The sequence below is a fragment of the Rhyacophila brunnea genome, unplaced genomic scaffold (genome assembly GCF_057557595.1).
Source record: "Rhyacophila brunnea isolate RB1 unplaced genomic scaffold, BYU_Rbru_1.0 scaffold_16, whole genome shotgun sequence".
Lineage (NCBI taxonomy): Eukaryota > Metazoa > Arthropoda > Insecta > Trichoptera > Rhyacophilidae > Rhyacophila > Rhyacophila brunnea.
Window position 1 is genome coordinate 8,667,371 of NW_028232816.1, and position 25,174 is coordinate 8,692,544.

General features: G+C 34.6%; 1 protein-coding gene across 1 annotated transcript; it reads left to right on the top strand.

The window, feature by feature from the left end:
- Positions 1-6,254: 6,254 nt before the first annotated feature.
- LOC147074310 (uncharacterized) lies at positions 6,255-14,962 on the top strand. The gene is made up of 4 exons (XM_085943598.1): positions 6,255-6,336; positions 8,553-8,838; positions 12,416-12,601; positions 14,656-14,962. Exons 1-3 carry the CDS (start codon positions 6,310-6,312, stop codon positions 12,598-12,600), a joined length of 498 nt encoding a protein of 165 aa, XP_085799724.1. The 5' UTR covers positions 6,255-6,309; the 3' UTR covers position 12,601; positions 14,656-14,962.
- The last annotated feature ends 10,212 nt before the right edge of the window (positions 14,963-25,174 follow it).

The window sequence follows — 25,174 nt, forward strand, 5'->3', positions numbered from 1 at the left end:
TAATTGAGTAAACATTGTAAAAACTATAGTGAATAGTTATTGTTATCAAATACTTTTTAAGATATTATTAAATTATTTATTCTAATGGATTTAAGTTTTGTACTATCATTCCATTTGAGTCGTTTTTTGCGACTCGAGTTTCGCACCAAAAGGTAAACACCACAGAACAGATAATAAATAGAATACCGATTGGCTATATTCAATACGCCGCACGTTGAAGCAGGGTTTTTGAATGTGTGAGTGTCCTACGAAAATTTAGCACGCATTATGCACGTGCAATAGTGTGTGTAATACACCAACATTAAACGAGCGTAAATGCATAAACCGAGAGCAGTTTTCAGTATTAGACGTACAACGTATTCTTGACACGTGTGTATTATGAATAGTTTAAGTATTTAAAAAAAAAACCCCTACCTTATCACTAATAATACAATCAATAGGCGTGCAAATTGTCGAAACCCTAATAATAGATCATTAGATAATAATCAATAATAATACCATATTCAAGAGGTGTAAAATCGTCAATACTGGAAAAACAATGGCATCATATTGGGAACTTAATGGAGTTTACTAATGAGAGATTTCAATAATATCAGTTTTTAAAATGTTATATTAGTTAAACAAATATTCTTACATGCTACTTTTTTTTAAATATAACAAATCCACAAATAAAACCACATACATACCCAAATACACATAATATAATATATAATATATACATAATTATGCATCAGTGGTGAAGGGTGGAGGTAAGCTGTTAAGATCCGCCATAAATAGTGCGTATTTATAATGCGAGTAATATGTCTTTATTTTCATTGAAATAAGACTACAATAATTTACGGTTATTTTTTAAAATTCAACTAAACCCTATGAAACCAAGCCATAATAGATACTAGTAAAATAATACTGGTCTATCTATAAAATATCTAAAATTATGCAATAAATTCATACATAACTTTGGATATTTTATATCTATCTATATATATAAAACAAAGTCGGGTTAGTTACACCATTTATAACTCAAGAACGGCTGGACCGATTTTTATAATCTTTGATTTGTTGGATTTGTCTCCGCCCCGAATAGCAGAATAACTATTAAAATATCGGATAAATTACGGAAAAAATTAATTATGAAGAAAATTCATTTTCTCATACATTTTGACATTTTGAACAATGAACCTCGCGCATTCTAAAATAAAATAAAATCACAAAAAATTTAAATCCATATACAACGCCATCTCTGATACATGACAGAAAGAATAAACAAGAAACAAACAAACAAATGAAAGGCGTTATGTGCATTATCTATCCTTTGACAGTTGATTCAGTTCAGCCTCAGATAATCCTGAAAGACTCCGGCAAATTTTGGAGGAAGTTGTCCTGCCTGAATCTTTTTTACTTCTTCGACAGCGTCCAAAAATAAAGCCAAGGATAAAATTACATGATCTCATTGCTGGTATTGCTCATTATTTACCTACCAATTTCAAAATCCATCCTTCGAACTTCATTCGACAATCGATCTACGTGAAGAATCGAGCCGATTGCCAGCTAGGTGCGCAAATAGCTATTTCGATCGTGATTTTCAAACGGTAAGTTGCCTTCGAAGATGTTCACTTTGTGAGGTTATCAAATTTGTGATTATGTGTGAATCGATAACAGCTTCATTATGTAATTTTGAATTATGTGATTAATTTTCCAGTGTTTATCATTTGATGATTCGTCAAAATGCGGACAACTATTTGCTGCGATTTCGTCGATTGCTTAAAATCGAGACGGAGCGCCTCACTCTCATTCGGTTGAACTAAGCCAAACTGCGATCGGAGGAGTATATTCATTTACGCGATGCAATCAGCACCGTAGGAGATGCAGCTAATGTTGGTCGATTGACTATTCTATCGACGATGTACATTGGCAGCCCGCGTCATATGCATGAATATGCGCAAGATGCAATGACGTATGTAATCCGAAATGAATAGAAATTGTTCAACTGCTACTCCCCGGAAAAACATCAAGTGATCGGCACGACACCACAGCACGTGTCTTCAAACGAAAAATCCTGTCACTGATGAACTACATTGTTAATTATCGCATCTTTGGGAAACTCGATGCTGGATGTATTCGATTGAATGACAAAAACGAAGCTTGCCGCATGCACACATTCTTATTTGGTTAATCGAAAGAATTTGACCAGACCAAAAAGATGACATCATATGTGCCGAGATTCCTGATCCCGAAACCGATCCAGACCTGCATGATGTTGTAATTACTTACACGATTCATGGACATTGAAGTTAAAGTCCCTCCACCAAACCCGCCCCGTACCACCCTCGGTCTTAATCGAGAGTATCACGGGACCCATCAATTGGTGATGTGAAGCATCTAAGAATTGGCCTGGGAGTGTCCTGGGAGAAGATGCCCAAGACTTTGATTGCTACGCTCAAAGTGAGCTCTGACTGAGTTTACTGAGTTTACTCTAATGCAAAGTGCCAGGGAGAGAAAAAGCAGATTCATGGACAGTGTGGCACCATCAACCCCCAATCATCGTGCATGGTCGACGGCAAGTGTTCCAAGTGTTATCCATGAAGTTTAACGGCGGAGACTGCCAATCATGCCCAATGATGGTTATCCACTGTATCGGCGTCGATCACCCAATGATAACGGTAGAACTATCACAACGAAAATGAAGTGAAAAGATATCGTGGTCGACAACATTTCACGTTGTTCCGTTGAACACATTGTTGAACACGTTGTTCCGTATTCGCCACTTTTTTCCAAAACATTCAAGGCGCATTGCAATGTGGAGTTTTGCAATTCAGTGAAGTCCATCAAATACATCTCCAAATATGTCACCAAAGGCAGCGATATTGTAGTTTTTGGCGTTCAAACTCCCAATACCAACGATGAAATCACGCACTATCAAGTTGGTCGATATGTAAGCTGCAATGAAGCGATTTGGCGTATTCTCTCATTCCCCATTCATGAACGTCATCCCACTGCTGTACATTTGGCGGTGCATCCGGAGAATGGTCAACAATTTTATTTCAACGCATCGAATGTTGCTCAACGTGCTGAAATATCTCTAGCGCCAACATTGACCAGCTTCTTTTCGATTTTCCAAAGCGATCCGTTTGCACAAACGTTGTTCTACTCTGAGATGCTACGTTATTACACTTGGAACGCTTCATCGAAGAAATTTCAACGTCGGAAGCAAGGCGACGCGGTTCCTGATCATCCGGATGTGCATTCTACTGATGCTCTTGGTCGCATTTACACAGTTCATCCAAAGAATGGCGAATGATTCTACTTGCGGTTGTTGCTGTTAAATGTTCGTGGGCCGACATCATTTGAATCACTTCGAACTGTAAACGGTGTAGTGTGCCCAACATTTCGTGCTGCATGTCAAAAGCTCAATTTGCTTGAAAATGATACTCATCGAGACATGACAATCGCTAAAGCATTTGTTTCTGCATCTCCAAGTCAGATACGCACATTATTTGCTATCATTATTTGCTATCATTATTTCGACATGCTTCCCATCGAATCCACCTGAACTGTAGAACAACTACAAGGATGACATGTCAGAAGACATTTTACATCGAATTCGTGTCATTTCAGGGAATTCTGATCTCAAGGTGAATAAGGAGATACATAACCAGGTTTTCCTTTTGATCGAAGACATGTGTTACCTCATGTGCGGCAGTTTGTTAGTCAAGTTAGGAATGCCAATGCCACATCGTGGAGTGAATTACGCTTTCAATCTAGAATTGGAACGTGAACGTAAAAATGATCGAGATGCATTGAACTAATTAGTTCGAACGAATGTACCAATGTTGAACTCCCAACCGAAGGTAGTGAACGATACGTTAATGAAGGCAGTTGATGATGGAAATGGTGGCTTATTTTTCCTCGATGCGCCAGTGGAACTGGGAAGACATTCCTCATGTCATTGATTTTGGCTACTGTTCGTGCGAGATCCAAAATTGCTGTAGCAGTTCTTCCGGGATAGCGGCCACGTTGCTAAAAAGGATGCCAAACGGCTCATTCAGCATTGAAATTGCCGTTAAACCTTCAAACGACTGAAACACCGATATGCAATATTGCGAAACATTCAGCAATGGCCAAAGTTTTGGTAGCAAGTAAAATCATCACCTGGGATGAATGTAGAATGGCGCACAAACGCGCATTGTGAGAGATGTTTTGGAGGCGCAATGATTCTATTATCTGGCGATTTCCGCCAAATACTACCAGTCATTCCAAGATCGACCGCTGCCGATGAAATAAATGCTTGCCTCAAATCATTGACTCTGTGGCGTTATGTGAAGAACCTTCAGCTGACGACAAACATGCAAGTTACATTGCTAAGCAATCCATCTGCCGAAGATTTCTCTAAGCAATTTCTGACTATCGGTAACGGCCGTGTTTCTGTCGACGAATCGAACGGATTGATTTCGTTTCCGCTGAATTTTTGCAATTTTGTGTCAACAATTGGTTGAGTGAACGAGCAATTCTTGCCGCAAAGAACAAAGATGTGGATCACTTAAACTTCACAATTCAAAATCAAATCGTTGGTTAACTGCATTCCTTCAAATCTATCGACTGTGTAAGTGCTCGGCCGTAGTAATTTGGCGGGAGCGGTGCGGCGGCGTCTTGCAAAACTCAAACGTATAGCCATGTGTATTATGCCCGAAAAAAGACACTGTCTACGAACATTTTACACACGGTTATACGTTTGAGTTTTGCAAGATGCCGGCGCGCCACCCCCGCGCGACCACTACGTTCTTGCACTAACAAACGAAGACGAAGCAACCAACTAGCCAACTGAATTTTTAAACTCATTGGATTTTCCTGGCTTACCACCGCACAATTTACAACTGAAGGTTGGCTCGGTAGTCATCATGCTTCGAAATCTGAACCAACCAAAACCATGTAATCCATTTCATTTTGATTTGATTTTTGCACATTTATTGAAATTAATTCATTTTGAATATTCATTTTAACTTAATAAAAAACTGAATTTAATTCGGCTAATAAGTTAACGCAAGATTATTGATTCTGAGGCGGTACGAAGTTCGCCGGCTCAGCCAGTATATATATATATATATTATATTATTATTATTCCATGTCCGATCCTATAGGATCATATGGGCCTCCACAGAGTGGAAGTTTGTATTAACAGATTTTATTTTTACGAGAAATGGACGTCAGCCACTTGCTCAACCTATTAGGTCCATACCCTGACTCATACAAAAATTGAAAAACAATATGTGTACTTGCCAGACCCAGGATTCGAACCTGGGACCCTCGACACCACATACCGGCGCTTAAGCCACGCGGCTATTTTATCTATTATAGTTTGGTTTAGGCAGGGCTTAATGAATTTAAAAAAATAAACCAACAATAATTTCTTTTATTTTGTTAGTTGTCAATTCATGGTGGAACTGCATTGTATTGTTGTATTAATTTAATAAAACGCATTTTTTTTGGAGTACTTATTCCACATTTAATCAATAAATTAGGGCCGGTTTCGTCCACCTCAGAGGGACATTTTCAACATAAATTGTTGAAATGTCTATCCTTAAATGATAAAAATGTCCCTCCGAAGTGGACGAAACCGGTCTTAATTTATTGATTAAAAGTGGAATAAGTACTACAAAAAAATTGCGTTTTATTAAATTAAAACGACAATAAAACCACAATATGTGTAATATATATTCTTAATCCAACGAAAACAAAAAAGTATGAATGAAAAAGTATGCGAAATTGATAATTTTGTCGTACCACGCAAAATATACCATAACTATTATGGTTTGGTAAGGCAGGGTTTAATTAATTTTTAAAAACTTACCAATACCATCTGTAAATTTTAGTCTTAGTTCAATTAAAACAAATACGTATGACTAACAAAATTTAATGTGCACAATTTATGGCGGACCTTAACAACCTACCTCCACCCTTCGCTACCCACTGTAAGTATTAATATTATTAATCGTGCTATGTGAAAATCTATGGCGGTCTTAAAAATGATAATTCATATTTATTACACATGGAATATAACACAAGTAGCCACGGACTCACAGTCCGCCAGGCTTATAAATATGGACATTTAAGATGTTTCTAGATATATTGAAATCAGTATATTAATTGGTCTTCCTATTTATTATTATTGATATATATTTCCTTAATGATTCATATTATAAACAATACAAAATAATCTTGATCATTTATTATATATACGAGTGAAATGTAATCACATCGCTTTATTGTGTCTCATGTTTAGTTGGTCACTGTGTGTTTTTCATCCTGACCAAAATGAAGGCTGTATTAGTGTTTCTGGCCGTAAGTAAATAAATTATTTTATTAGGACAGTGGTAAAAAAATGGTGTGTGTACTTAAGTACGCGCGTTAGATGTTATACTTCTTTGGCGTAACAAAACAAAAAACTCATCTTTGCCATACAGCGGTTATAATCGACTCAAAACTGCCCATGCTGAATTAATAAAAAAATACATTTTACTGGCGTGTTATTATAATTATATTCATTTCGGTCTCAAGGGTATTTTATCGATATAGGTACCATCAGCAATAATATTATGTATGCGAATAAATAATATCATTGCAGAATGTACCTACTTTGGAAGAAAATAATCTCAAAACCTGTGTTTGAAAAATTTAGCAAACCGCTATTTCGGCCATTTTTGCTTAAACAGATAACTATATTACTATTTTCGTTAACAATAATAATTTATTACAAATCAAAAGTAAAACATAGCCTATTTAATGGTTTAACTGAAACGTGATATTGGCTTTTGTGATGACTGATGAAACATAATAATTATTATCGCCTTCAATTATTATAAACCGCTAATAAATAAATTGACATGGGATATGGGACAAAATATTATTCAAAACTGTAAAAATATGTATTTTTGTGTATGACGTGTCTAAATATTGTAAATTTACAACATACCATTGTTTGAATTATTTACCAACTCAACATTCACAAAATTTATTTATTTATTGATATATAATTTTACTCATAAAAAATAATTACATAAATAAAGCCTCAAATCTTAATGAATAATCATAATAATAAATTGTGTTGCATCGACGCGCGCTACTTTCATCACACGCCAAAAATACACTTTGATCTGTTTTCCCAAACGCGCCAAAAGAAGTATAATTTTATATATTATTACTAGCTGCATGTTACTAATTTAATATCATCAGTATTTTTATTTACACCCTATTTTAGGTCAAAGAAAAAACATACAATAAAAAAAATATAATCCATTTGAGTAGTTTTTTGCGACCCGGGTTTCGCCTAATTCTAATACATTGCTATCGTTTTTCCAGGATTGACTTATTAAAGACCTTTTAAATATTGTATTATTATTGATTAATATCTAATGATCTATTATTAAAATTTTACTACGCCTATTGATTGTATTATTTTATTGATAGAGTTTTACAAACACTTCAACTATTTATAATTTGTTTGTTAATTTTTTTATTGTGATCTTAGAATTATCAGATAGGTGATAAAGTTTTTCCTACTTAAGTGTATTAATTTATTAGTAAGTATATACGTTATAATTAACTGCTCTCACGTGGTATAGTTTCCAATCCTGATATTCTGGAACTGGTGCTCACCAGGCACCAATAGCGAGGGCTGTGCGGCTGGTCAATGCACTCCCTAGAGATGTAGACATTTTCAGCGGTGCATTATATATTTTATATTATGTTTTTAAATTTTTTGTTTTGTTTTTTTTCTCTATCTTGTTTTATTTCTAGTTGATTTACCTGTACTTTTTATTCTAAATGTCATGTTATGAACGTCTTGAATTAATAATTTGTTATTTGCTCAATGTGCTTTTTTTAAACAAATAAATAATTCTTGGTGACAGCAATAACAACTATGGCACCGCGCTGTGTGCATGGCAGGGGTGATGGACCACCTCATCCAAGGGCAGAAAAACGCATTCGTTTTTTATTAATATAATGTGGCGTATGGAGATAACCAGTTTGAATATTGACCATTGGACTTCTCAGTTCTTACCAGACCCGGTGGTTTTGCCTCCAAGCTCTGTCAGCTTGGCCTAATAGAATCTCCGACTTGCTTATGTGGCGAATTCCAGCATGCCGATCACAACCTCTGGGAGTGTCTCAATATGTCGGTTGAGAGGGAAGAGCTTCTCAAGTTGGTCCAACTCTCAGTTGGACCGGTCGGTCATTTTTACTTAGTATCTACGAGGGAAAATTTCTCAGCTTTTAAAAAGTTTGCGGCATTTTACGGCGAGCGAGAAGGTCTTTTCTCATCGAGAATTGACCGTAATACATTATATCGAAGTAGGGATCACGCCAACCAAGGTATTGGGAAGTTGCTCCTGGGACACTTTCGGCACAAATTTTAAGAGCGCCTGACGTTCGTTACGCCACAGTAGACGCCTGCATAACGGGTGTGCAGACTCCGACAAAATTTTATGTAAACCTATTATTTATACAATGTCACATTACCAATACAATTATTGATCATTCGACAAAAATATTTTCAGTTGGCAATACTGTCGGTCGTTTCAGCAGCACGGTACGATGGCGTGAAAGGTCACAGGAAGTTGATTCGAATTCCAGAAACAAAGCCAGCGGCAATCGAAATTACCACTGCACAAGAAGAGGTTATCGCAGAAACGGAAAGAGTAATCGTGGCTGAAGAGACTAAGAGTCTGGTGGCCGAGCAAGAGGAAGAAGTTCAGGAAGAAACAGCCACTCAGCAGCAAAAAGAGATCAAAGAGGACAGCAATTCGGCAGTCGTGCAACAAAAACAAGACCAGCATGTATACCGTGAGTATTGAATCAACATGATTGATTAATGTTGCACTATCAGCAAAATCTAATATTCGAGCCGGTATCCCCGGTCGTAATGATCGACAGATTACTCTGAGCAACGTTTGCTCTTAAATAATCGGATTCCTTTTGACATTCTAAGAGCAACGTTTACATTCACATACCTACACTACATTTCATCATAAAACATATCTCTTGATAATGGCCTCTGCAACGAGCCCGAAACGTTGAATAAAGAAGGAAGAAGGAGACACGGTGAAAACCCAAGAATATACTACGATGATTGATTAAAATTTTAATTATTTGATTTGCATCATATTATATGAAGGAACCATCTCACAAAATTTTGAATTCTCTTCTATGATTTATAACTTATCGGAAATGGAACAACTGGGCGCCAGGACAATTGGGCGCTGCATAATCGAATGTAATAAGTATGCCTTCTTTACTATTTTATACATAAAGTAGAAGAGGAATTTTAATCAGTTTATATCTACAACTTCGTAGTTTTAATTCATTTTGCTTGTAACTTAAGGGGGGACATGCTCGTCGTAGGTCAAAATTGAGTTTTTATTATATTTTCAAACCATGATCCTGGACACTCCTTAAACGTTGTAGATAATCTATTTATATAATTTTGAAGCCCTATTATCCTTTATAGTTATTTTAAACATTTAGTGACTGCATAAAGTATTTTTGTTACATAAAATAGTATTCTTTTAAACCTCTCGCTCTAATGTTTTAGAATATAGTCATATTTCGGTACAAAACTGTGCAGTGGTGTTAAGATTTTTTACATTTATTAATTTTTAAACGCATTTATAAAACCATTAGCATAATTTATTACGAGATAATTTTTGTAAAATATTCACGATAAAAAATTATATTGATAATCTCTGTGATCGCAAATTTGACAAGAATTAGGCATTTTATTATTCAAAAAATCGGCAAGATTAACACATTCGAAGTTGATTCTAAAGATATTTATTATAAGCTATGTCTTTGACCATTCAAGTGTGATAAACATCTTATGAATAATGATTGCTTTATAATATTTATTGACCTAAGAATAAGGTAGTGTTTTTTTGAAATACGCCATTTCTTTTGTCATTCTCCAGTGGTTAAGCTACAACATACGGCCGTAGCCATAAATTGACAAACTATAATTAAAGTAGGGAGTAAAATGATATTGACGCGCGTGTTTGAACATGTACCGTTTAAAAAAAAAATAAAAAAAAATTCGGTTAGGTACATGTTCAAACACGCGCGTTAACATAATTTTACTCCTTACTTTAATTATAGTTTGTCAATTTATGGCTACGGCCGTATGTTGTAGCTTAACCACTGGGGAATGACAAAAGAAATGGCGTATTTCAAAAAAACACTACCTTATTCTTAGGTCAATAATTATTATAAAGCAATCATTATTCATAATATGTTTATCACACTTGAATGGTCAAAGATATAGCTTATAATAAATATCTTTAGAATCATCTTCAAATGTGTTAATCTTGCCGATTTTTTGAATAATAAAATGCCTAATTCTTGTCAAATTTGGGATCACAGAGATTATCAATATAATTTTTTATCGTGAATATTTTACAAAAATTATCTCGTAATAAATTATGCTAATGGTTTTATAAATTCGTTTAAAAATTAATAAATGTAAAAAATCTTAACACCACTGCACAGTTATGTACCGAAATATGACTATATTCTAAAACATTAGAGCGAGAGGTTTAAAAGAATACTATTTTATGTAACAAAAATACTTTATGCAGTCATCAAATGTTTAAAATAACTATAAAGGATAATAAGGCTTCAAAATTATATAAATAGATTATCTACAACGTTTAAGGAGTGTCCAGGATCATGGTTTGAAAATACAATAAAAACTCAATTTTGACCTTCGACGAGCATGTCCCCCCTTAATGTTTTTTTATTGCGGATTGATATAATAATTAAAATATAAATATTAATATTAAATATAATATATTTAAAAGTACCTACCTATAATTCACGAACGTCTATTTATTTTAAAATTTCATTCGATTGCGTGGCGCCCAGTAAGTTGTCCTGGCGCCGAATCGTCCTAAGCCCAACCTATTATTACTAAAAATTATAGAGAAATTTAACAATTAACTAGTGTTACCAAATATCATAATGCCTAAATCCCCCATCAAAAATCCTTCAATCGACAGAGTTGAGAGTATAATGATAATATTATTGTAACGGTAAATGAGTCAAGGCTAGACCAGAATGCACAGCGAAACAGAAAAAGAAAGTTACCGTAGTCTGTTTGTTTCTCGGCGGACGGAAGGGTCGAGTAGGTAGTACAACCAGTCGGCTACCTACCCCCGTTGAGCCCTTACGTCGAATCTAAATTCGATTCGCTACGTTTTTCGCGCCAAAGCCTACGATTACAAAATGTTATTAATAACTAATTGTTTCCTGTAAAGCGAAATATACTTACGTAATGTCCCTGAGTCAGTGTTTTCAATAAGTGTAAAAGTATAAATCAACACCCTCCGTAAACCCATACCTATCACTATGTACTATAATATCATATGAGCATAAAGGATCCGTCCGAAGATTGTGGTCATAATTTAATCCCTGCATGAGAATAGCGAATGCTGTGTCAGTTGGTGACACTGTCACGGAATGGTTCGGTGTCAGATAGGGTTATGTCCTTGTTCCGTTTCTCTTGATCATCACACTACAAACGTATAGTTCTGATCTCTCCTGATTAGCAACGGGAAAAACATCAAGAGTGTCAATAGCAACATTCAACTCGATATGGAGTGTTTGAGACTACTCGGTTGACACCAAATGCGGTCTATTTGACGATTGAGTCTGGCTGTGATGGTTTACGGAGTCATGGCACTTTACGAAAGCTCCGAGCAACCGTATACTACGCTTTGAGAACAGATTTTGCGACGGATACTGGGTATCATGCCCCCCACATCCTGAAGCGGGCCACTAGGTCACGATATTTGGCGAGCTCTCCAACCTATTGCTAAGGTTAAAGGCAGTTTAATGTCATATAGTAGTGTTTCCCAAATGATATTCCGCAGAACTCCAGGATTCCGTGTAAAATAAAGGGTATTCCGTGTTTAAAGGGGATTTTTGGTATTTTTAAATAAATCAGCTTGAATTGTCAACACTCAGCATCATATTATGAAGCACTGATCGCGACCCTCTTTTGTGATAGCCACGTTACATGAGTGACCCTTTGCATGTTGGATAAATAGTCATTTTTATTAGTCAGGAAACACACTAAAAGTAATATTATAAAATAAAATTCTAGTTGGTTTATAGCGCCGCAGACGACTTTTTTGCCATTGGAGCTTATAAATTTGCGGGGTGTTTATCTCACTTAACTGGTTTACCTGCCCCTCTGCGGGCCCCCAGACTAGAGCCCTGTCAGCCCCCCTTTGTGGGGGTCATGCCGGGTATTCAGTAATATTACTTTAAGGATAACTAGAAAATAACAGAGCAGACCAAGGAGTTTCTACGGTATACGATATATTATTGTTTTATTTCAATTAATAATCAAATCCCTTGTATTTTTAAGATCATATCCACAAAGATATTCCAGTACATGGACAAGAAGAACAAGTTCTAGAAGAAGCAGTTTTTGGTGAAAGTGAATATGAAGATGAAGATGAAGACGAACCTCCGGTACAACGACCTACCCGACATCTGCTTATGGCCAAGATGGGCTCAAATTTGGGTGGAGTTTTCATTGATGAATTCTAAGGTAAACTATTATAGCTGAGAAAATTGTTTTATTATATAATTTTACACTGTCAAATATAAGCCTAAAATACGCAAATGTCTTTTGCGCAGTTCCATTAAATTTTTTAAACACTATTTTGAAAGCGATAAAAAATTAACAAAACAAACAAAAAAGAGTTGCTGTTATTTGTGCTTATTAAATTTACATAGTTATGGTTCATATTTACGAAAGTTAATATGAATTAGATAGTTTTAGAATACATTTTGACCATTTAGATTACTTATTATTATTATTATTATTATATTAATGTGAAAATAATACTTTTAGATATTTACGCAAAATATTTTGATATAAGCCTGTTTACCGGAAGCCAGACAGGAACAGTGGCAATTTTCATATGCAATATCGGCAAAATTCATGAATTTAAGAATGATAACCTAACTAGGGATTACAATACCGAATGAAAATGTCAATAAGGTTTTTCAGTATTTCTTATTGAATACCGGTATTAATACCGGTATTTCTTAAATTTAAAAAAAAACAGAAGTAGGCGCTTTTCAATAAAATATAGCTATTAAAATCTTTTAAAAATATTATTTTATAGCAAAAACCTACATACCTACCAACAATTATTATGTTGACATTTAAAATAATATGTATTGATCATAATTATTATAGAACTAGTGATTTTTTACAAATAATTTGAATATATTGATAATTTTAACAAAAGCTCGCAAAAGTTCATCAAGTGCAAATAAGTCCGGCTGCAGGAAAAGCTTCTTTAATTCAACGCTTGTACAGTCATCAATAATTATTATAGAATAATTGAACATTTTTGTCATGGATATTTTCTATTTCATAATAATATTATAGTAATTCATTGCGACAATTACTTGTAAATATATTTGATGAATTTTTTTTTATTATTTTTTCACCTCTGTTGGATACACTCAATATATTTTCATTTTAGCAGCACATAACTAACCTTACCTAACAAATAAATCAGTATATCGGCTATTTTCAAAATTTATTTGCCGCTGGCTTTTACTAAACAGACAAGAACCAAAATATATATGTATGTATTTGCTGTGGTAAAAAATATGAAAATATTTAATAATATATTCATATTTTAGGTAGGTATTAAATAATACCTACCTACCTTCTTATACGGTTACTCTTTAAATTCCTTAAAAAACTCGGTAATTATTTTTCTGTTATTTTAAATGCTCCACTTTCCCAAATTATCGATGTCAGCATAAATCCCTAATATTTAACAAACATTTGGCTATTTTTTCATATACCCTTGGATAGGCTTTCAATCTCGTCATATATAATTTTAAACCAACCATGTAGAAACTTTTAAGAAAACGCGTTAGTGAAAATTTTTCCGGTTTCAAAATACTATTTTTTTTAACAAAGATCTTATGAATAAAACATAATATTATATTTCTATTTTAAATTATTTGTTTAATTATCCAATATTCAATGGTTATTAATATATTATGGCCCATCGCAAACAAAATGTCAAAATTTTACTAAAATATATTGTGAATTAATAAAGTTTGATTAAAAAAAATGAAAAGATAATTAATATAAAGTAATTTTTTTTAAGAATATTGCAAGGAGATCCAATTTTTGGAATACTGAACCACCCCCAAATTTTAATACATTATAATATTATCACTAGGTACATTAGAATATGTAGTATAGGTAATAATTAGGTAATCGCAATACCGAATGAAAATACCAATACCGGTATTCGTAAAATCATTGAAAAAAACAGAACTATCTACCAACATAATATATATATATATAAAAACACTTTAACGTATTAACATTTTATAGCATGTGTCATTGCTGGTCATCAAGGACGATGAAGGGCCACGGAGGTAAACCAGACATCGCGTAACCTGACTAAATTAACAGTCCTGTTAAGCCTTTTGTGTTAATTAATACATTTTGTTTCCACTTATATCACAATCACAATATCGAATATATCGGTATTGTCTGATTTTTAAAATCGGTATTGCAATCCCTAGTGAAAATATACCAAATATCTTTTCATATTGTTTCAGTCCACAACTGCGAAGCACTTACCCCTGAGTTGAAATTTATAAATCTACCATCACTCTAAAGTTCTGATGACAACAAGGATATGAAGCCAATTATTTCTAGACTCGTCTCCGCTTATAACACCTATCATTTAGCCATCATATAACTGCCTGTCTCTAGAGTGGTGAAAATTTTTGCAGAGTCTATGAAAAGCTGGCCCTTGCTGAATATCTGATTTATAATGACACTCGTATTGTGCTAAATTTGTGATTTTACTAAAAAATATGTGAATATACATTGAAATAAAATATTGATTATATAAATGTTATACATTTGTTGTATGTATTAATTTTGTTGTTATTCTTTCCCCCTAAGTTTCGGTGTGAATAATATTTCGTGAAAGACAATAATAACTGCTAAAAGCCATAAAGAAATATTATTAATTTAATATTAATACTATCGATCGAAGATACTTGATGGAATTTTAATTTAAATTTTAATGGATTTAAGTTTTGTACTATTCTGTTTGAGTTGTTTTTTGCGACCCTGGTTTTGCTAAATACATTGCCATAGTTTTCCTAGTGTTGTATTGTATTATTATTGATAGGGTTTTTTTACAAACACTTCAACTATTCATAATTTGCTTGTTATATTTTTTATTGTGATCTTTGACTTAATAGGTAGGTGATAAAGTTTTTTCTACTTACTTTAGTGTATTAATTTATTATATAAGTTAGAAATAACTATATTTGTTTTCAGCCTATATTTACCTTTTCTGTACACAGTGCCTGAAGATGCCGAAAAGCGAAATCCGGGTCGCAAAAAACGTCTCAAATGGAATAGTACAAAACTTAAATACATTATAATAATTAATTAAATTTATTAAAATCCAAGAATATTAAAAAAAAAAAAAAAAAAAAAAAAGAACATACAGTTGACAAAGAAATTCAGAATTACTAATAATAAACATATATTTAAAATGTTATGCTTTTACCATGCCATAGTAAACGAATAATTTACAGGTTTTAATATAATATAAATCATTCTATTAGCCTAGTCCAGGAAACTCAGAAATAATGGGAACTGATATACATAATGAGTGTGGAGAAGCAGGTAACCGATATCGAGTGTGGAAGAATATGAAATAAACTTAAACACGTGTCAAGAAGACGTCATATGTCGAATACTGACAACTACTCTCAGTTTATGCAACAACCCAACACACTATTTCACAGCTATAATGCGCGGTTCATTTTCGTAGGACACACACACATTCAAAACCCTGCGTCAAAATGTAGGGTATTGGGATATGGAATCGAAATTATATATCGGAATTATATATATTAATATAAATTCCAGAGGTCCACAACACAAAATGAAAAACGAATAATTAATATGTAAAAGTATTAACCATTTTATTAAATATGTAAAAATAGAGTATTTAAATAATTAAAAAGAGTAAATAGTAGCAGCCTTAAAAAGTACAAGGAATTACACAAAATGAATTAAATAGACCATATTTAAAATAAAAATATATAAAACTACGTCCACTAATATATATATATATATATCCGAAGTGGTTTGGTTGAATACACAGTTATTGCCCTCCCAATGGCAGTTTAGTACTGTAATTTAGTAGTACAGACAACTAATAATCTCGATGTTTAATATAGTTAACAGGGACACACAGGTAAATACTATCATTAATGGCAGAGTTCTCATTTATACTGCATATATTATATCGGAAAAATATACGATGTCAAAATATAGAGATCTTCTAGCGATGCGACTACAGCATGTCCAATGTTTCCCAACCTTATTTATACCCCCCCCCCCCGCTATCAAAATTTCAATTCTGAAAAAAATTGGATTGTTTCAAATAAAAAATGCACATAGGTAATATTTTAACTTAACTTAAGTACCTATGTATATTATATAAGATGTACCTACAGCTCGGAATAAAATTAGTGCTATTATTGTGCTTGATGTGAGCTGCAAAGAGTTTTTATGTGAGGTATAAATAGATCGCGCAACCAGAGTTGGTGCGACACAGATACGAAATATTGTGTGTATTGGTGAATTTCTGAAGAATGCAGTATTCTTTTACAGGCTGTTCCTTTTTTGAATGCGTCTATGTGAGTGTTCAGCCGCCTCAACTCTGGTTGCGCGATCTATACTAATTTAATCATAAATATCCACAGTTTGTGATATCAAAACGATTTCTTTTTTACAACAACAAATCATGTACAGTGCTAAAGCACCGCATTCAACTAAATACTATGATGGGAACGGCAACAGTAATTTTCTCGGAGTAAGTCATGGTTGCAATATCGAAAAAATATTTTCAAAAATGCGTTTTTTTAACAAAAAAATGTACCAAATATTAATGATTTGCACATTGCCCCCCAAAACATTCAAATTGCGCCCCGGCGAGGCGTACGCCTTACGTTGGGAAACACTGATGTAAGCAAACCAAAGAGAAAATTAGTCGGATAGTATCCATACAGCCTCAAGTAAAGATGTTCAAAAATTTATTTTGAACCCTCTCCTCTATAAGTTGTACTTTCAGTGATGCGGTGCCCAAGCAATTAATATACCCATTGTCGCGCTCGTCAAAAATGCGAAAGGTGATGTAGTTTCTAATTCCACTCGATCCTATTCAAGTATTGTTATGTACAATAACTTTTTTGGATATTCACTATTATATAAAAAAAATACTAGTTTAATTTAATTTTTATTGTATCTAGCTTAACATGGTTATCAATCAATCTTCGTTGCAACGTTGTTAAGCCGGGTACTCATTGGCGAGACGTCTGTGACCGTAGCAGACACAATAACAACTATGGACGTCAAATCTGCCGCGAGCAGCCCGAGGCGCGCTCACGGCAATCCATCGTTTGTCGGTGTTGCCGCAAATCAAAAGGAGGCTCGCAACCGCTCGTGGACGTAAAATGTGACACCAATTTCTCGCCAAGAACATTCAAAAGGTTTTTTGATTAGAGAAATCACAATTATAGAAGATAAATAGGTAAAAGTATGATGAGAGCATGAGATCTCAAAGCATTGATACATAGGTAGCCGTTTATATTTCGGGAATTGGCAACACTGGTATTGCTAGGTGGAATTTGACTTCTGTATTTAGAAGTTTGACATTTTTAACGGCAAAAGTACACAAAAAAACGGACGCTTTTTTTTTTTTTTAAATTCATTTGAAAAATTTATCTCGGCCAAAAAATGGAATTCAATCGTGAAAATTTTCGTGCGACTATTTTTCACAACTTTCGACGTGGTTTATCGCGGAAACAGTGCATTGCTGAACTTATTCTTTTATATGACAATAAAGCACCATCAAAAACTACGGTGTATCGCTGGTTTAATGAATTTTATCGTGGCCGTCGTTTGCTCACAGATGAACCGCGTGAAGATCGTCCAAAATCGGTTGATTTCCCATAAAACATCGATGCTGTGCGTGAACTGATAATGCAAGATCGCCATGTGACATACCTTAAGATTAAGGCATCTCTGAGCATTAGTTAAATCAGTATGTATATGATCTTGTATGAACATTTAGACGTAAAGATCCCGCATAATTTGACAATCGTATAAAAAAGGCGCGTGTCAATTGGTGCAAGGAAATGCTCAAAAAATACGATCGAGGTGCTTCAAAAAACGTTTACAAGATTATTACAGGTGACGAATCTTGGATCCATACGTATGAGCCCAAAAGTAAACAGTAGTCGACCGTATGGGTCTTCCAAAATGAGCTTAAACTAACAAAAGTTGCTCGCGCTCGAAGCACTTCGAAGCAAATGGTCGCCTGTTTTTTCGGAAAAACGGGCCATGTCGCAACTGTGCCTTTAGAGAATTTTGTTCAATAGTTCAATAGTCAATTTTGTTCAATAGTTCAATAGTCAATTTTGAATGGTACACAAACATTTTTTTGCCAGAAATTTTAGGTGAAATAAGGAAAAGTAGCCGTCGGCGTCAAATCATCCTTCATCAAGACAATGCGAGCTCTCACACATCGGCTCAAACAAGGGCCGATTTGAGCACTCAAAACATTCAATTTATAAGTCATCCGCCGTACAGCCCCGATTTGGCACCAAATGATTTCTTTTTATTCCCAATAGTCAAAGATAAATTGCGTGATCAACGATTTTCTATACCAGAAGAGGCGGTTGATGCATTCAAAAACCATGTTTTGGAGTTACCTTCTGCAAAGTGGCAAAAATGCTTTCCAGATTGGTTCAAGCGCATGGAAAAGTGTATAAATTATCGTGGAGGATATTATTAAAAACTATAAAATTGTTTTCATTAATAAAAAAAATCGTTTTTGTTTGTTGTTCCCGAAATATGAACGGCTACCTATTTCAGGTTAAACCTGGTTTCTTAGAGCTAGATTAATCTCGAAAGATCACTGCTTTAATATAATATATTCACTTGAGGCTAGAAAGGGCGCCATCAAAATTTACATTATTCAAATTCTGAAAAAGAAACATATAAATTGGGAAAGTAAAGAAATAAAAAAGGCTTGCAATTGTCGAAACCCACTGTATTTTACAAGCAACAGAAATTTCAATGAGCATGTACCGCAGGTAAACTAAATAATAAATAATTCTAAAGTGAAGTTAGCGTTGTCTATTCATAATTATCAGAAGTTATACAAATACAATTCAAATCTGATACATATCTACTGGTCTTCGACCATCTTTGATAAAGTTCTGCTCCAATGGATGGTTTACAAGGAACCGATCCTCGAGAGACGTCCGGCTCCGGCCACTGATGAGACTGTCATTCAGTGACGTCCCTAGATAAAATGTCGCCCCTAGGCAGCGCCAAAATTCCGCCTCATTTTTTTTTATTTATATTATTTTTATCAACCTTTCATAAGTCCAATATCTAAGAAATGTGTTGTATGGATATATTACAAACGAAATATTAGACTAATTATTCGCAAATCTGCACGTGTCGTTTTTGGTCACCAAGGAGTCGTCGAAGGGCAAAGGAAATAAACTAGATATCGCGAACTCGATAAAACCAGTGTGCTGATTTTTTTAATGGAAAGATATGTTCGTTACTACTAGGTTTAGGAAGCTAGTATACTTTATATATTCCAAATAATTCTCCCCGATTTGCCGTCCTTCGAGTAACTGCCGCCCCCAAGCGACGCTCAATCTGCATACCTACACGGGACGTCACTGCTGTCATTGGTCAAAATTTTGGTCCACGATATATTTCAAAATAACAACAGCCCATTTGGCTAATTTGGATCAATTCATCAGGGTGCACAATCGACAGATATTTCCTAGATATCAACTGATGAAATACGATATTGCCATTGCAATAAGACTTTAAATAAATTTTGATGAATTTCCGGACCTTCTTGTCCGGAAAATGTTACTTCATAACAATCTTTACACCATCGGAAACTATGATTACGTAGTCGGATATGAATATATATGATTTGGTTTCAAGTATTTTTTCATAAAATAAATATAGGTATATTACCATGTTCTTTTAATCCATTGATGATCGCCTGACAGACTTCCGGGACAATAGTTCTGATGGCCTGTTTAGATATGAGAAAAAAACTGCAAACTAGTGAAAGAATCGCCAGTAGTCAAATATCTTAAAGATACAGCTAATCTATCATGGTGCACTGATCATCTCAAAATCTAGTGCTTCTCTCTTAATCTAAGGTTCAATCAAATTAATTACACACCTACTCAAAATCTGTACGACTCAATTGTGTTAAATTATTGTAATGACCACTGATAATGTCAATATTTTAAAACAGTAAGACAGCTTCTTCTTTTATACATACGACAATCCAAACCATTAAAGAATCCAAATATTTTATGTACACTCTACGTTTCATTAGTGCGTAGCAATCTTGAGTATGGGTCGATTATCTGGTGTCTTTATGAAATTTCCTATAAGCTTATTTTAGTACGCGTTTAGTAGAAATTTCTTCGGTGTTAATACATATAACTATTTTCCTTTCGATAATTCGTCAAATGATCATTTTCCGACTGCCTTTCTACAAGGTATGCTTACTTTTCACTCTCTTGAATCTGTTATCGCGAGGGATGGTTTTCAATTCTGATATCCTAATGAATTTAAATTTACACGCGCCTGTCAATTACCTGCGAGGTCGCAGCCATGATTTATTCTGAATCGGAACCGTTTCCTCGTGTCAAGCCTATCAGGCACCATCAGCGACGGGTGCAAGACTAGTCAATGCTCTCCCCTAAGACGTAGACATTTTCGGTGACGTGCTATGTATTTTGTATTCGAAATTTTATTTTTCTGTATAAAATTGTACTTAATATGTTTTTTTTTTATTATTATTAGTATTATAAATATATAATATAGGTATTATCTTCTTCTCTCTAATGAGGGTAATATTTTTGTTATAATGTAAATCTCATGCTGTGAACGTCTTGAATTTAGATCTGTTATATCCACAATGTTTTGTTATCTTAAATAAATAAATAAATGTCGTGACTCCACCAATAACGACGACGATGACGACGTTTGTTTTTATCAAGTAAAACGTCTATAAAAATATACGCAGACCACTGACGCCGCGTCCACATCTAGAGTTGGTTACAGTATCTAGAACGGTTACAGTTACAACCCGCTAATGAGTACCCGGCTTTACAAAGCCTTCACAATGAAACACAGAAACAATGTTGGTAGACAACAATATTACAAAGTATATATTGATATTACATCATAATAATAATATGCTGGACAAGTTGTACGAGTAAAAGAATTTCTATTATTGAAACCGTAGTTAATTAATTAGATTACCTAGTTAAAGAAAAGAATAGTAACAGGTGGTAAATCCAATTGCTTATATAAACAACTACTGTATAATTATTTTTATTATATTAATTCACCTATATTATAATATTATGTACTTACTATATTTCTTAGGGTTACTGTGCATCAGCTGATACACGAGTGAACACACAAAAAACTTGTTGTTTTTGTAACACCGTATGAATGTGTGGCGATCAACGAGTCCCGTGAGAATAGGCAGTATCGGCAAAATTACATACAAACAATTCTTAAATTGATATTATTTATTTTACTAATGTTTATACATTGTTCACAAGCTATCGGCAGTTTCGAATAATGCTGACTCAGTGAGAATCGCCGATAATAACATTTTTGGTACAGTTCGGCTATGAGGAATACAGCGGCAAACACATTTTGAAAATAGCCGATATACTGGATTATGTGTTAGATTAACCTAATCTTACCAAACCTTACCTAACCTAACCCAACCTAACCTAACCTAAACTAACAATTAATAATCCAGTATATCGGGTATTTCCAAAATGTGTTTTCCGCTGTATTCCTCATAACCGAACTGTACCAATTGTTTATCAAAATATATATTTTTCTTGCATACAAATTTAACCTCAGCAATATTTATTATGTTAAAAATGCATTTTCTCACCGAAGGCCTGGTATACTCAGTGTAAGCATTTTTCAATCGTGATGGGTTTCAATAAAAATGCTATCACAATTGAACGAATATCTCACACTACATTTTTATCTTAGTAGAGAACTGTCACTAAGTATCATCGTGCCTCGGGCGAAAATGCCTAACTCGCTGTTGTCATTAATTATCGTTGTACATATGTAAAATATATGTGTCAATCTGTCAAGTAGACTTGCCACATCCGCCAGAAACTACAAGTCTTCATACTCCACACATCTCCTTCCATCATTTACACACGATATGCCAAAAACGTAACAATATATTATATACTGGCGATAATTTAAATGGACTGTAATGTTTGGTGGCGGTTGTTCGGAAGGGTAAGGTGGACATGGAATCTCCGGAGCTGACCTTACGGGGGTTGATGATGGGCAGAAGAAGTCCCGCACTCTTAGCTCTCGGGTAACTCGTGCATATACTGGCATAGTTACGAGTATATCACCCGGGGCTGTCGAATAATCTATTTAACGTATTGCCACCTCATTTCTCGGCATTCTCCGTCACGCAAGACCTGTGTCAGTGGAATACCCGTGGAATTAGTAAATCGGTAGTTATAGTTGCAGGCCAAGTCTTCATCTTCTTCCTCAAGGTCAAGAGTATCTGGGCACGGAGAATATAGGTACCCGATAAAGTGCGGGTGTCCACGGTTGTAGTGATGAGAATCTATAAATAGTTTGTGGGATATATGACGAAGATTTTATAATCTTCGCCCCCTCCCGCGCCTTAAAAATCAATAATAAAATTATTATGGATATTTTTTGAAATGCCTCCGCCCCATAAAATTGAGAGTGCGCGCCTGCTTTCGCAATATGGAAATATAGTTGAGACTCGACATCATAAAAGACGGAATAACACAGATTTAGGTAATATTCAGACGGCTTATTACACGCTCAAATCTTGTCCAAAATCATACCGTTTTCAATTTTTTTTTCTCTAATAAGTATTTTTCTAGGGTGTTTTTCAAAAACTTTCTCCGTCCTGGACGATCCAGAGCTAACACTTTCTAATTGCTTTAATCGATCATTTTTAAATATCCCGTGGCACCGTCCAGCCATCTCAGTTTCGGCTGTCCAGGTCTTCTCTTATCATCAGGGGTTGCGTACATAGCTCGCCTCGCCGGTATATCCTCCGGCATTCTATGCACGTATCCAATCCAGCATAGTCTCTGCATTTTCATATGCCAAGTGATCTTTTCGCCCCCATAAAGTGTGTATAGCTGATCATTATACCTTGACCTCCAAATGCAACCTTCTTGAACAGTCCCAAAGATTCTTCTCAAAAATTTCCTGTCAAAGATATCCATAATTCTCTTATCCTGTTTGCTAAGTACCCAGAATTCTGATCCATATGTTAATACTGGGCTCAGAAGAGTTTTTTATAAGGTTGTTTTAGTTTTCCTTGGCAGTGCTTATGTCAAAGCTTTGGGAGACCAAAATAGCACCTGTTGGCGAGCGTGATCCGGCATTTTATTTCGTTGCTCGTGTTATTTACTGTTTGCGACAAGAGACGCTAAATAAATAATAAATGAATCCACAGTTTCATAAGCATCGCCGTCAATAATATAATGTGTTATTATCATGTATTACACTGTGGAGAACTGGCATCTTTTTTTATTTTACTTTCATTTATCCAGAGTCCCATGTTTGCAGCTGCTGACTTAACGGAAATAAAAGCCCGTCTGATGGTTTCTGTGGACTTGCCAATGACATCAATATCGTCGGCATAATATGCCAATAGTTGGAATATTTAATGGAATATTTATTTATTTGAAAAAGATACGTTGAGTACATAATAAATTATTAATTCAGGACGTTCACAACATGACAATTAGAATAAAAATTAAAGTAATCAGTTAGAGAAAAAACAAGGTAGAGAAAAAAAACAAAGCACAATTAGTTTTAAACAAAAGAAATAAAATAAAAAAAAAACAATAATTCAAAAAAATACAATTTAAACAATAAAATAGAATTTTAAAAACAGAATGCATAATGTATCGCTAAAAATATCTAAATCTCTAGGGAGTGCATTGACCAGTCGCACAGCTCTCGCTATTGGTGCCTGGTAAGCCTGACATGAGGAACAGCTTTCGCCCAAAATAGGTCATGGCTGCAACCACGCATATAATTGACGGATGCATAAAATTTCAAATTTTCCTAAATATCGGGATTGGAAACTATACCACGTGAGAGCAGGGAAAAATGCTTTAAGAGCAGAAGTGACCTACGAGCTTCAAGATAATGAAAGGCAAGCATGCCTTGAAGAAAGTTAGTCGGAAAATACTCGTTTGAGAAGGTGTCAAAAGGAAAATAATTCCAAACATTAATGGCGAAATTTTTTTTTCTGAACACGCCTACGCCATTGGCTTCCAATTTTGCATCGCGGATAATCTTTTCAAGTGTCACGTTAAATATAAGGCAATCAATATTGAGAGACAGTCAGCACTTTTATGTCTAAAAAGTTATTGTCATGTCGGCTTAAAATAAGCACAATTGCCGACAGTAATTCCATGCATGTGTACATGCGCTATTACTTTACATTTTCAAATCTTGTCTTATCGCGTCTTAATATCGCGTGTTTTTTGTTTTTAGCGATTGGCACTATGTATTTTCTATAAGATTGCCGTTTATTATATATGGTCTGCGGGTTGGGTTCCGTTCAAAATATTATTGAATTTACTAGGATACTCCCTCGTTCAATTTACAGAGATCGTGTTCGTTCAAAATATTCTGCAAAATGACGAAACCATAGACTAAATTTATCGCCGTGACAGTACGAGACATGCATCTCAATATAATCATAACTTTAGTCTCTCTACACCTCCGGCCTTATACTTCTCTCGAGGCAGAGTGATGGTTGCCCCAGGTACGCTCATTCACTTGGTCGCTCCAAAACACTGAATATTTTCCTCTACTTCGCCTTCCTTGGAAGCTACCCAACATTACTAGTTTCTCAAGTGTATCAGTACTCCCTACTTCAATTATAGTTTGTCAAGTTATGGCTACGGCCGTATGTTGTAGCTTAACCAC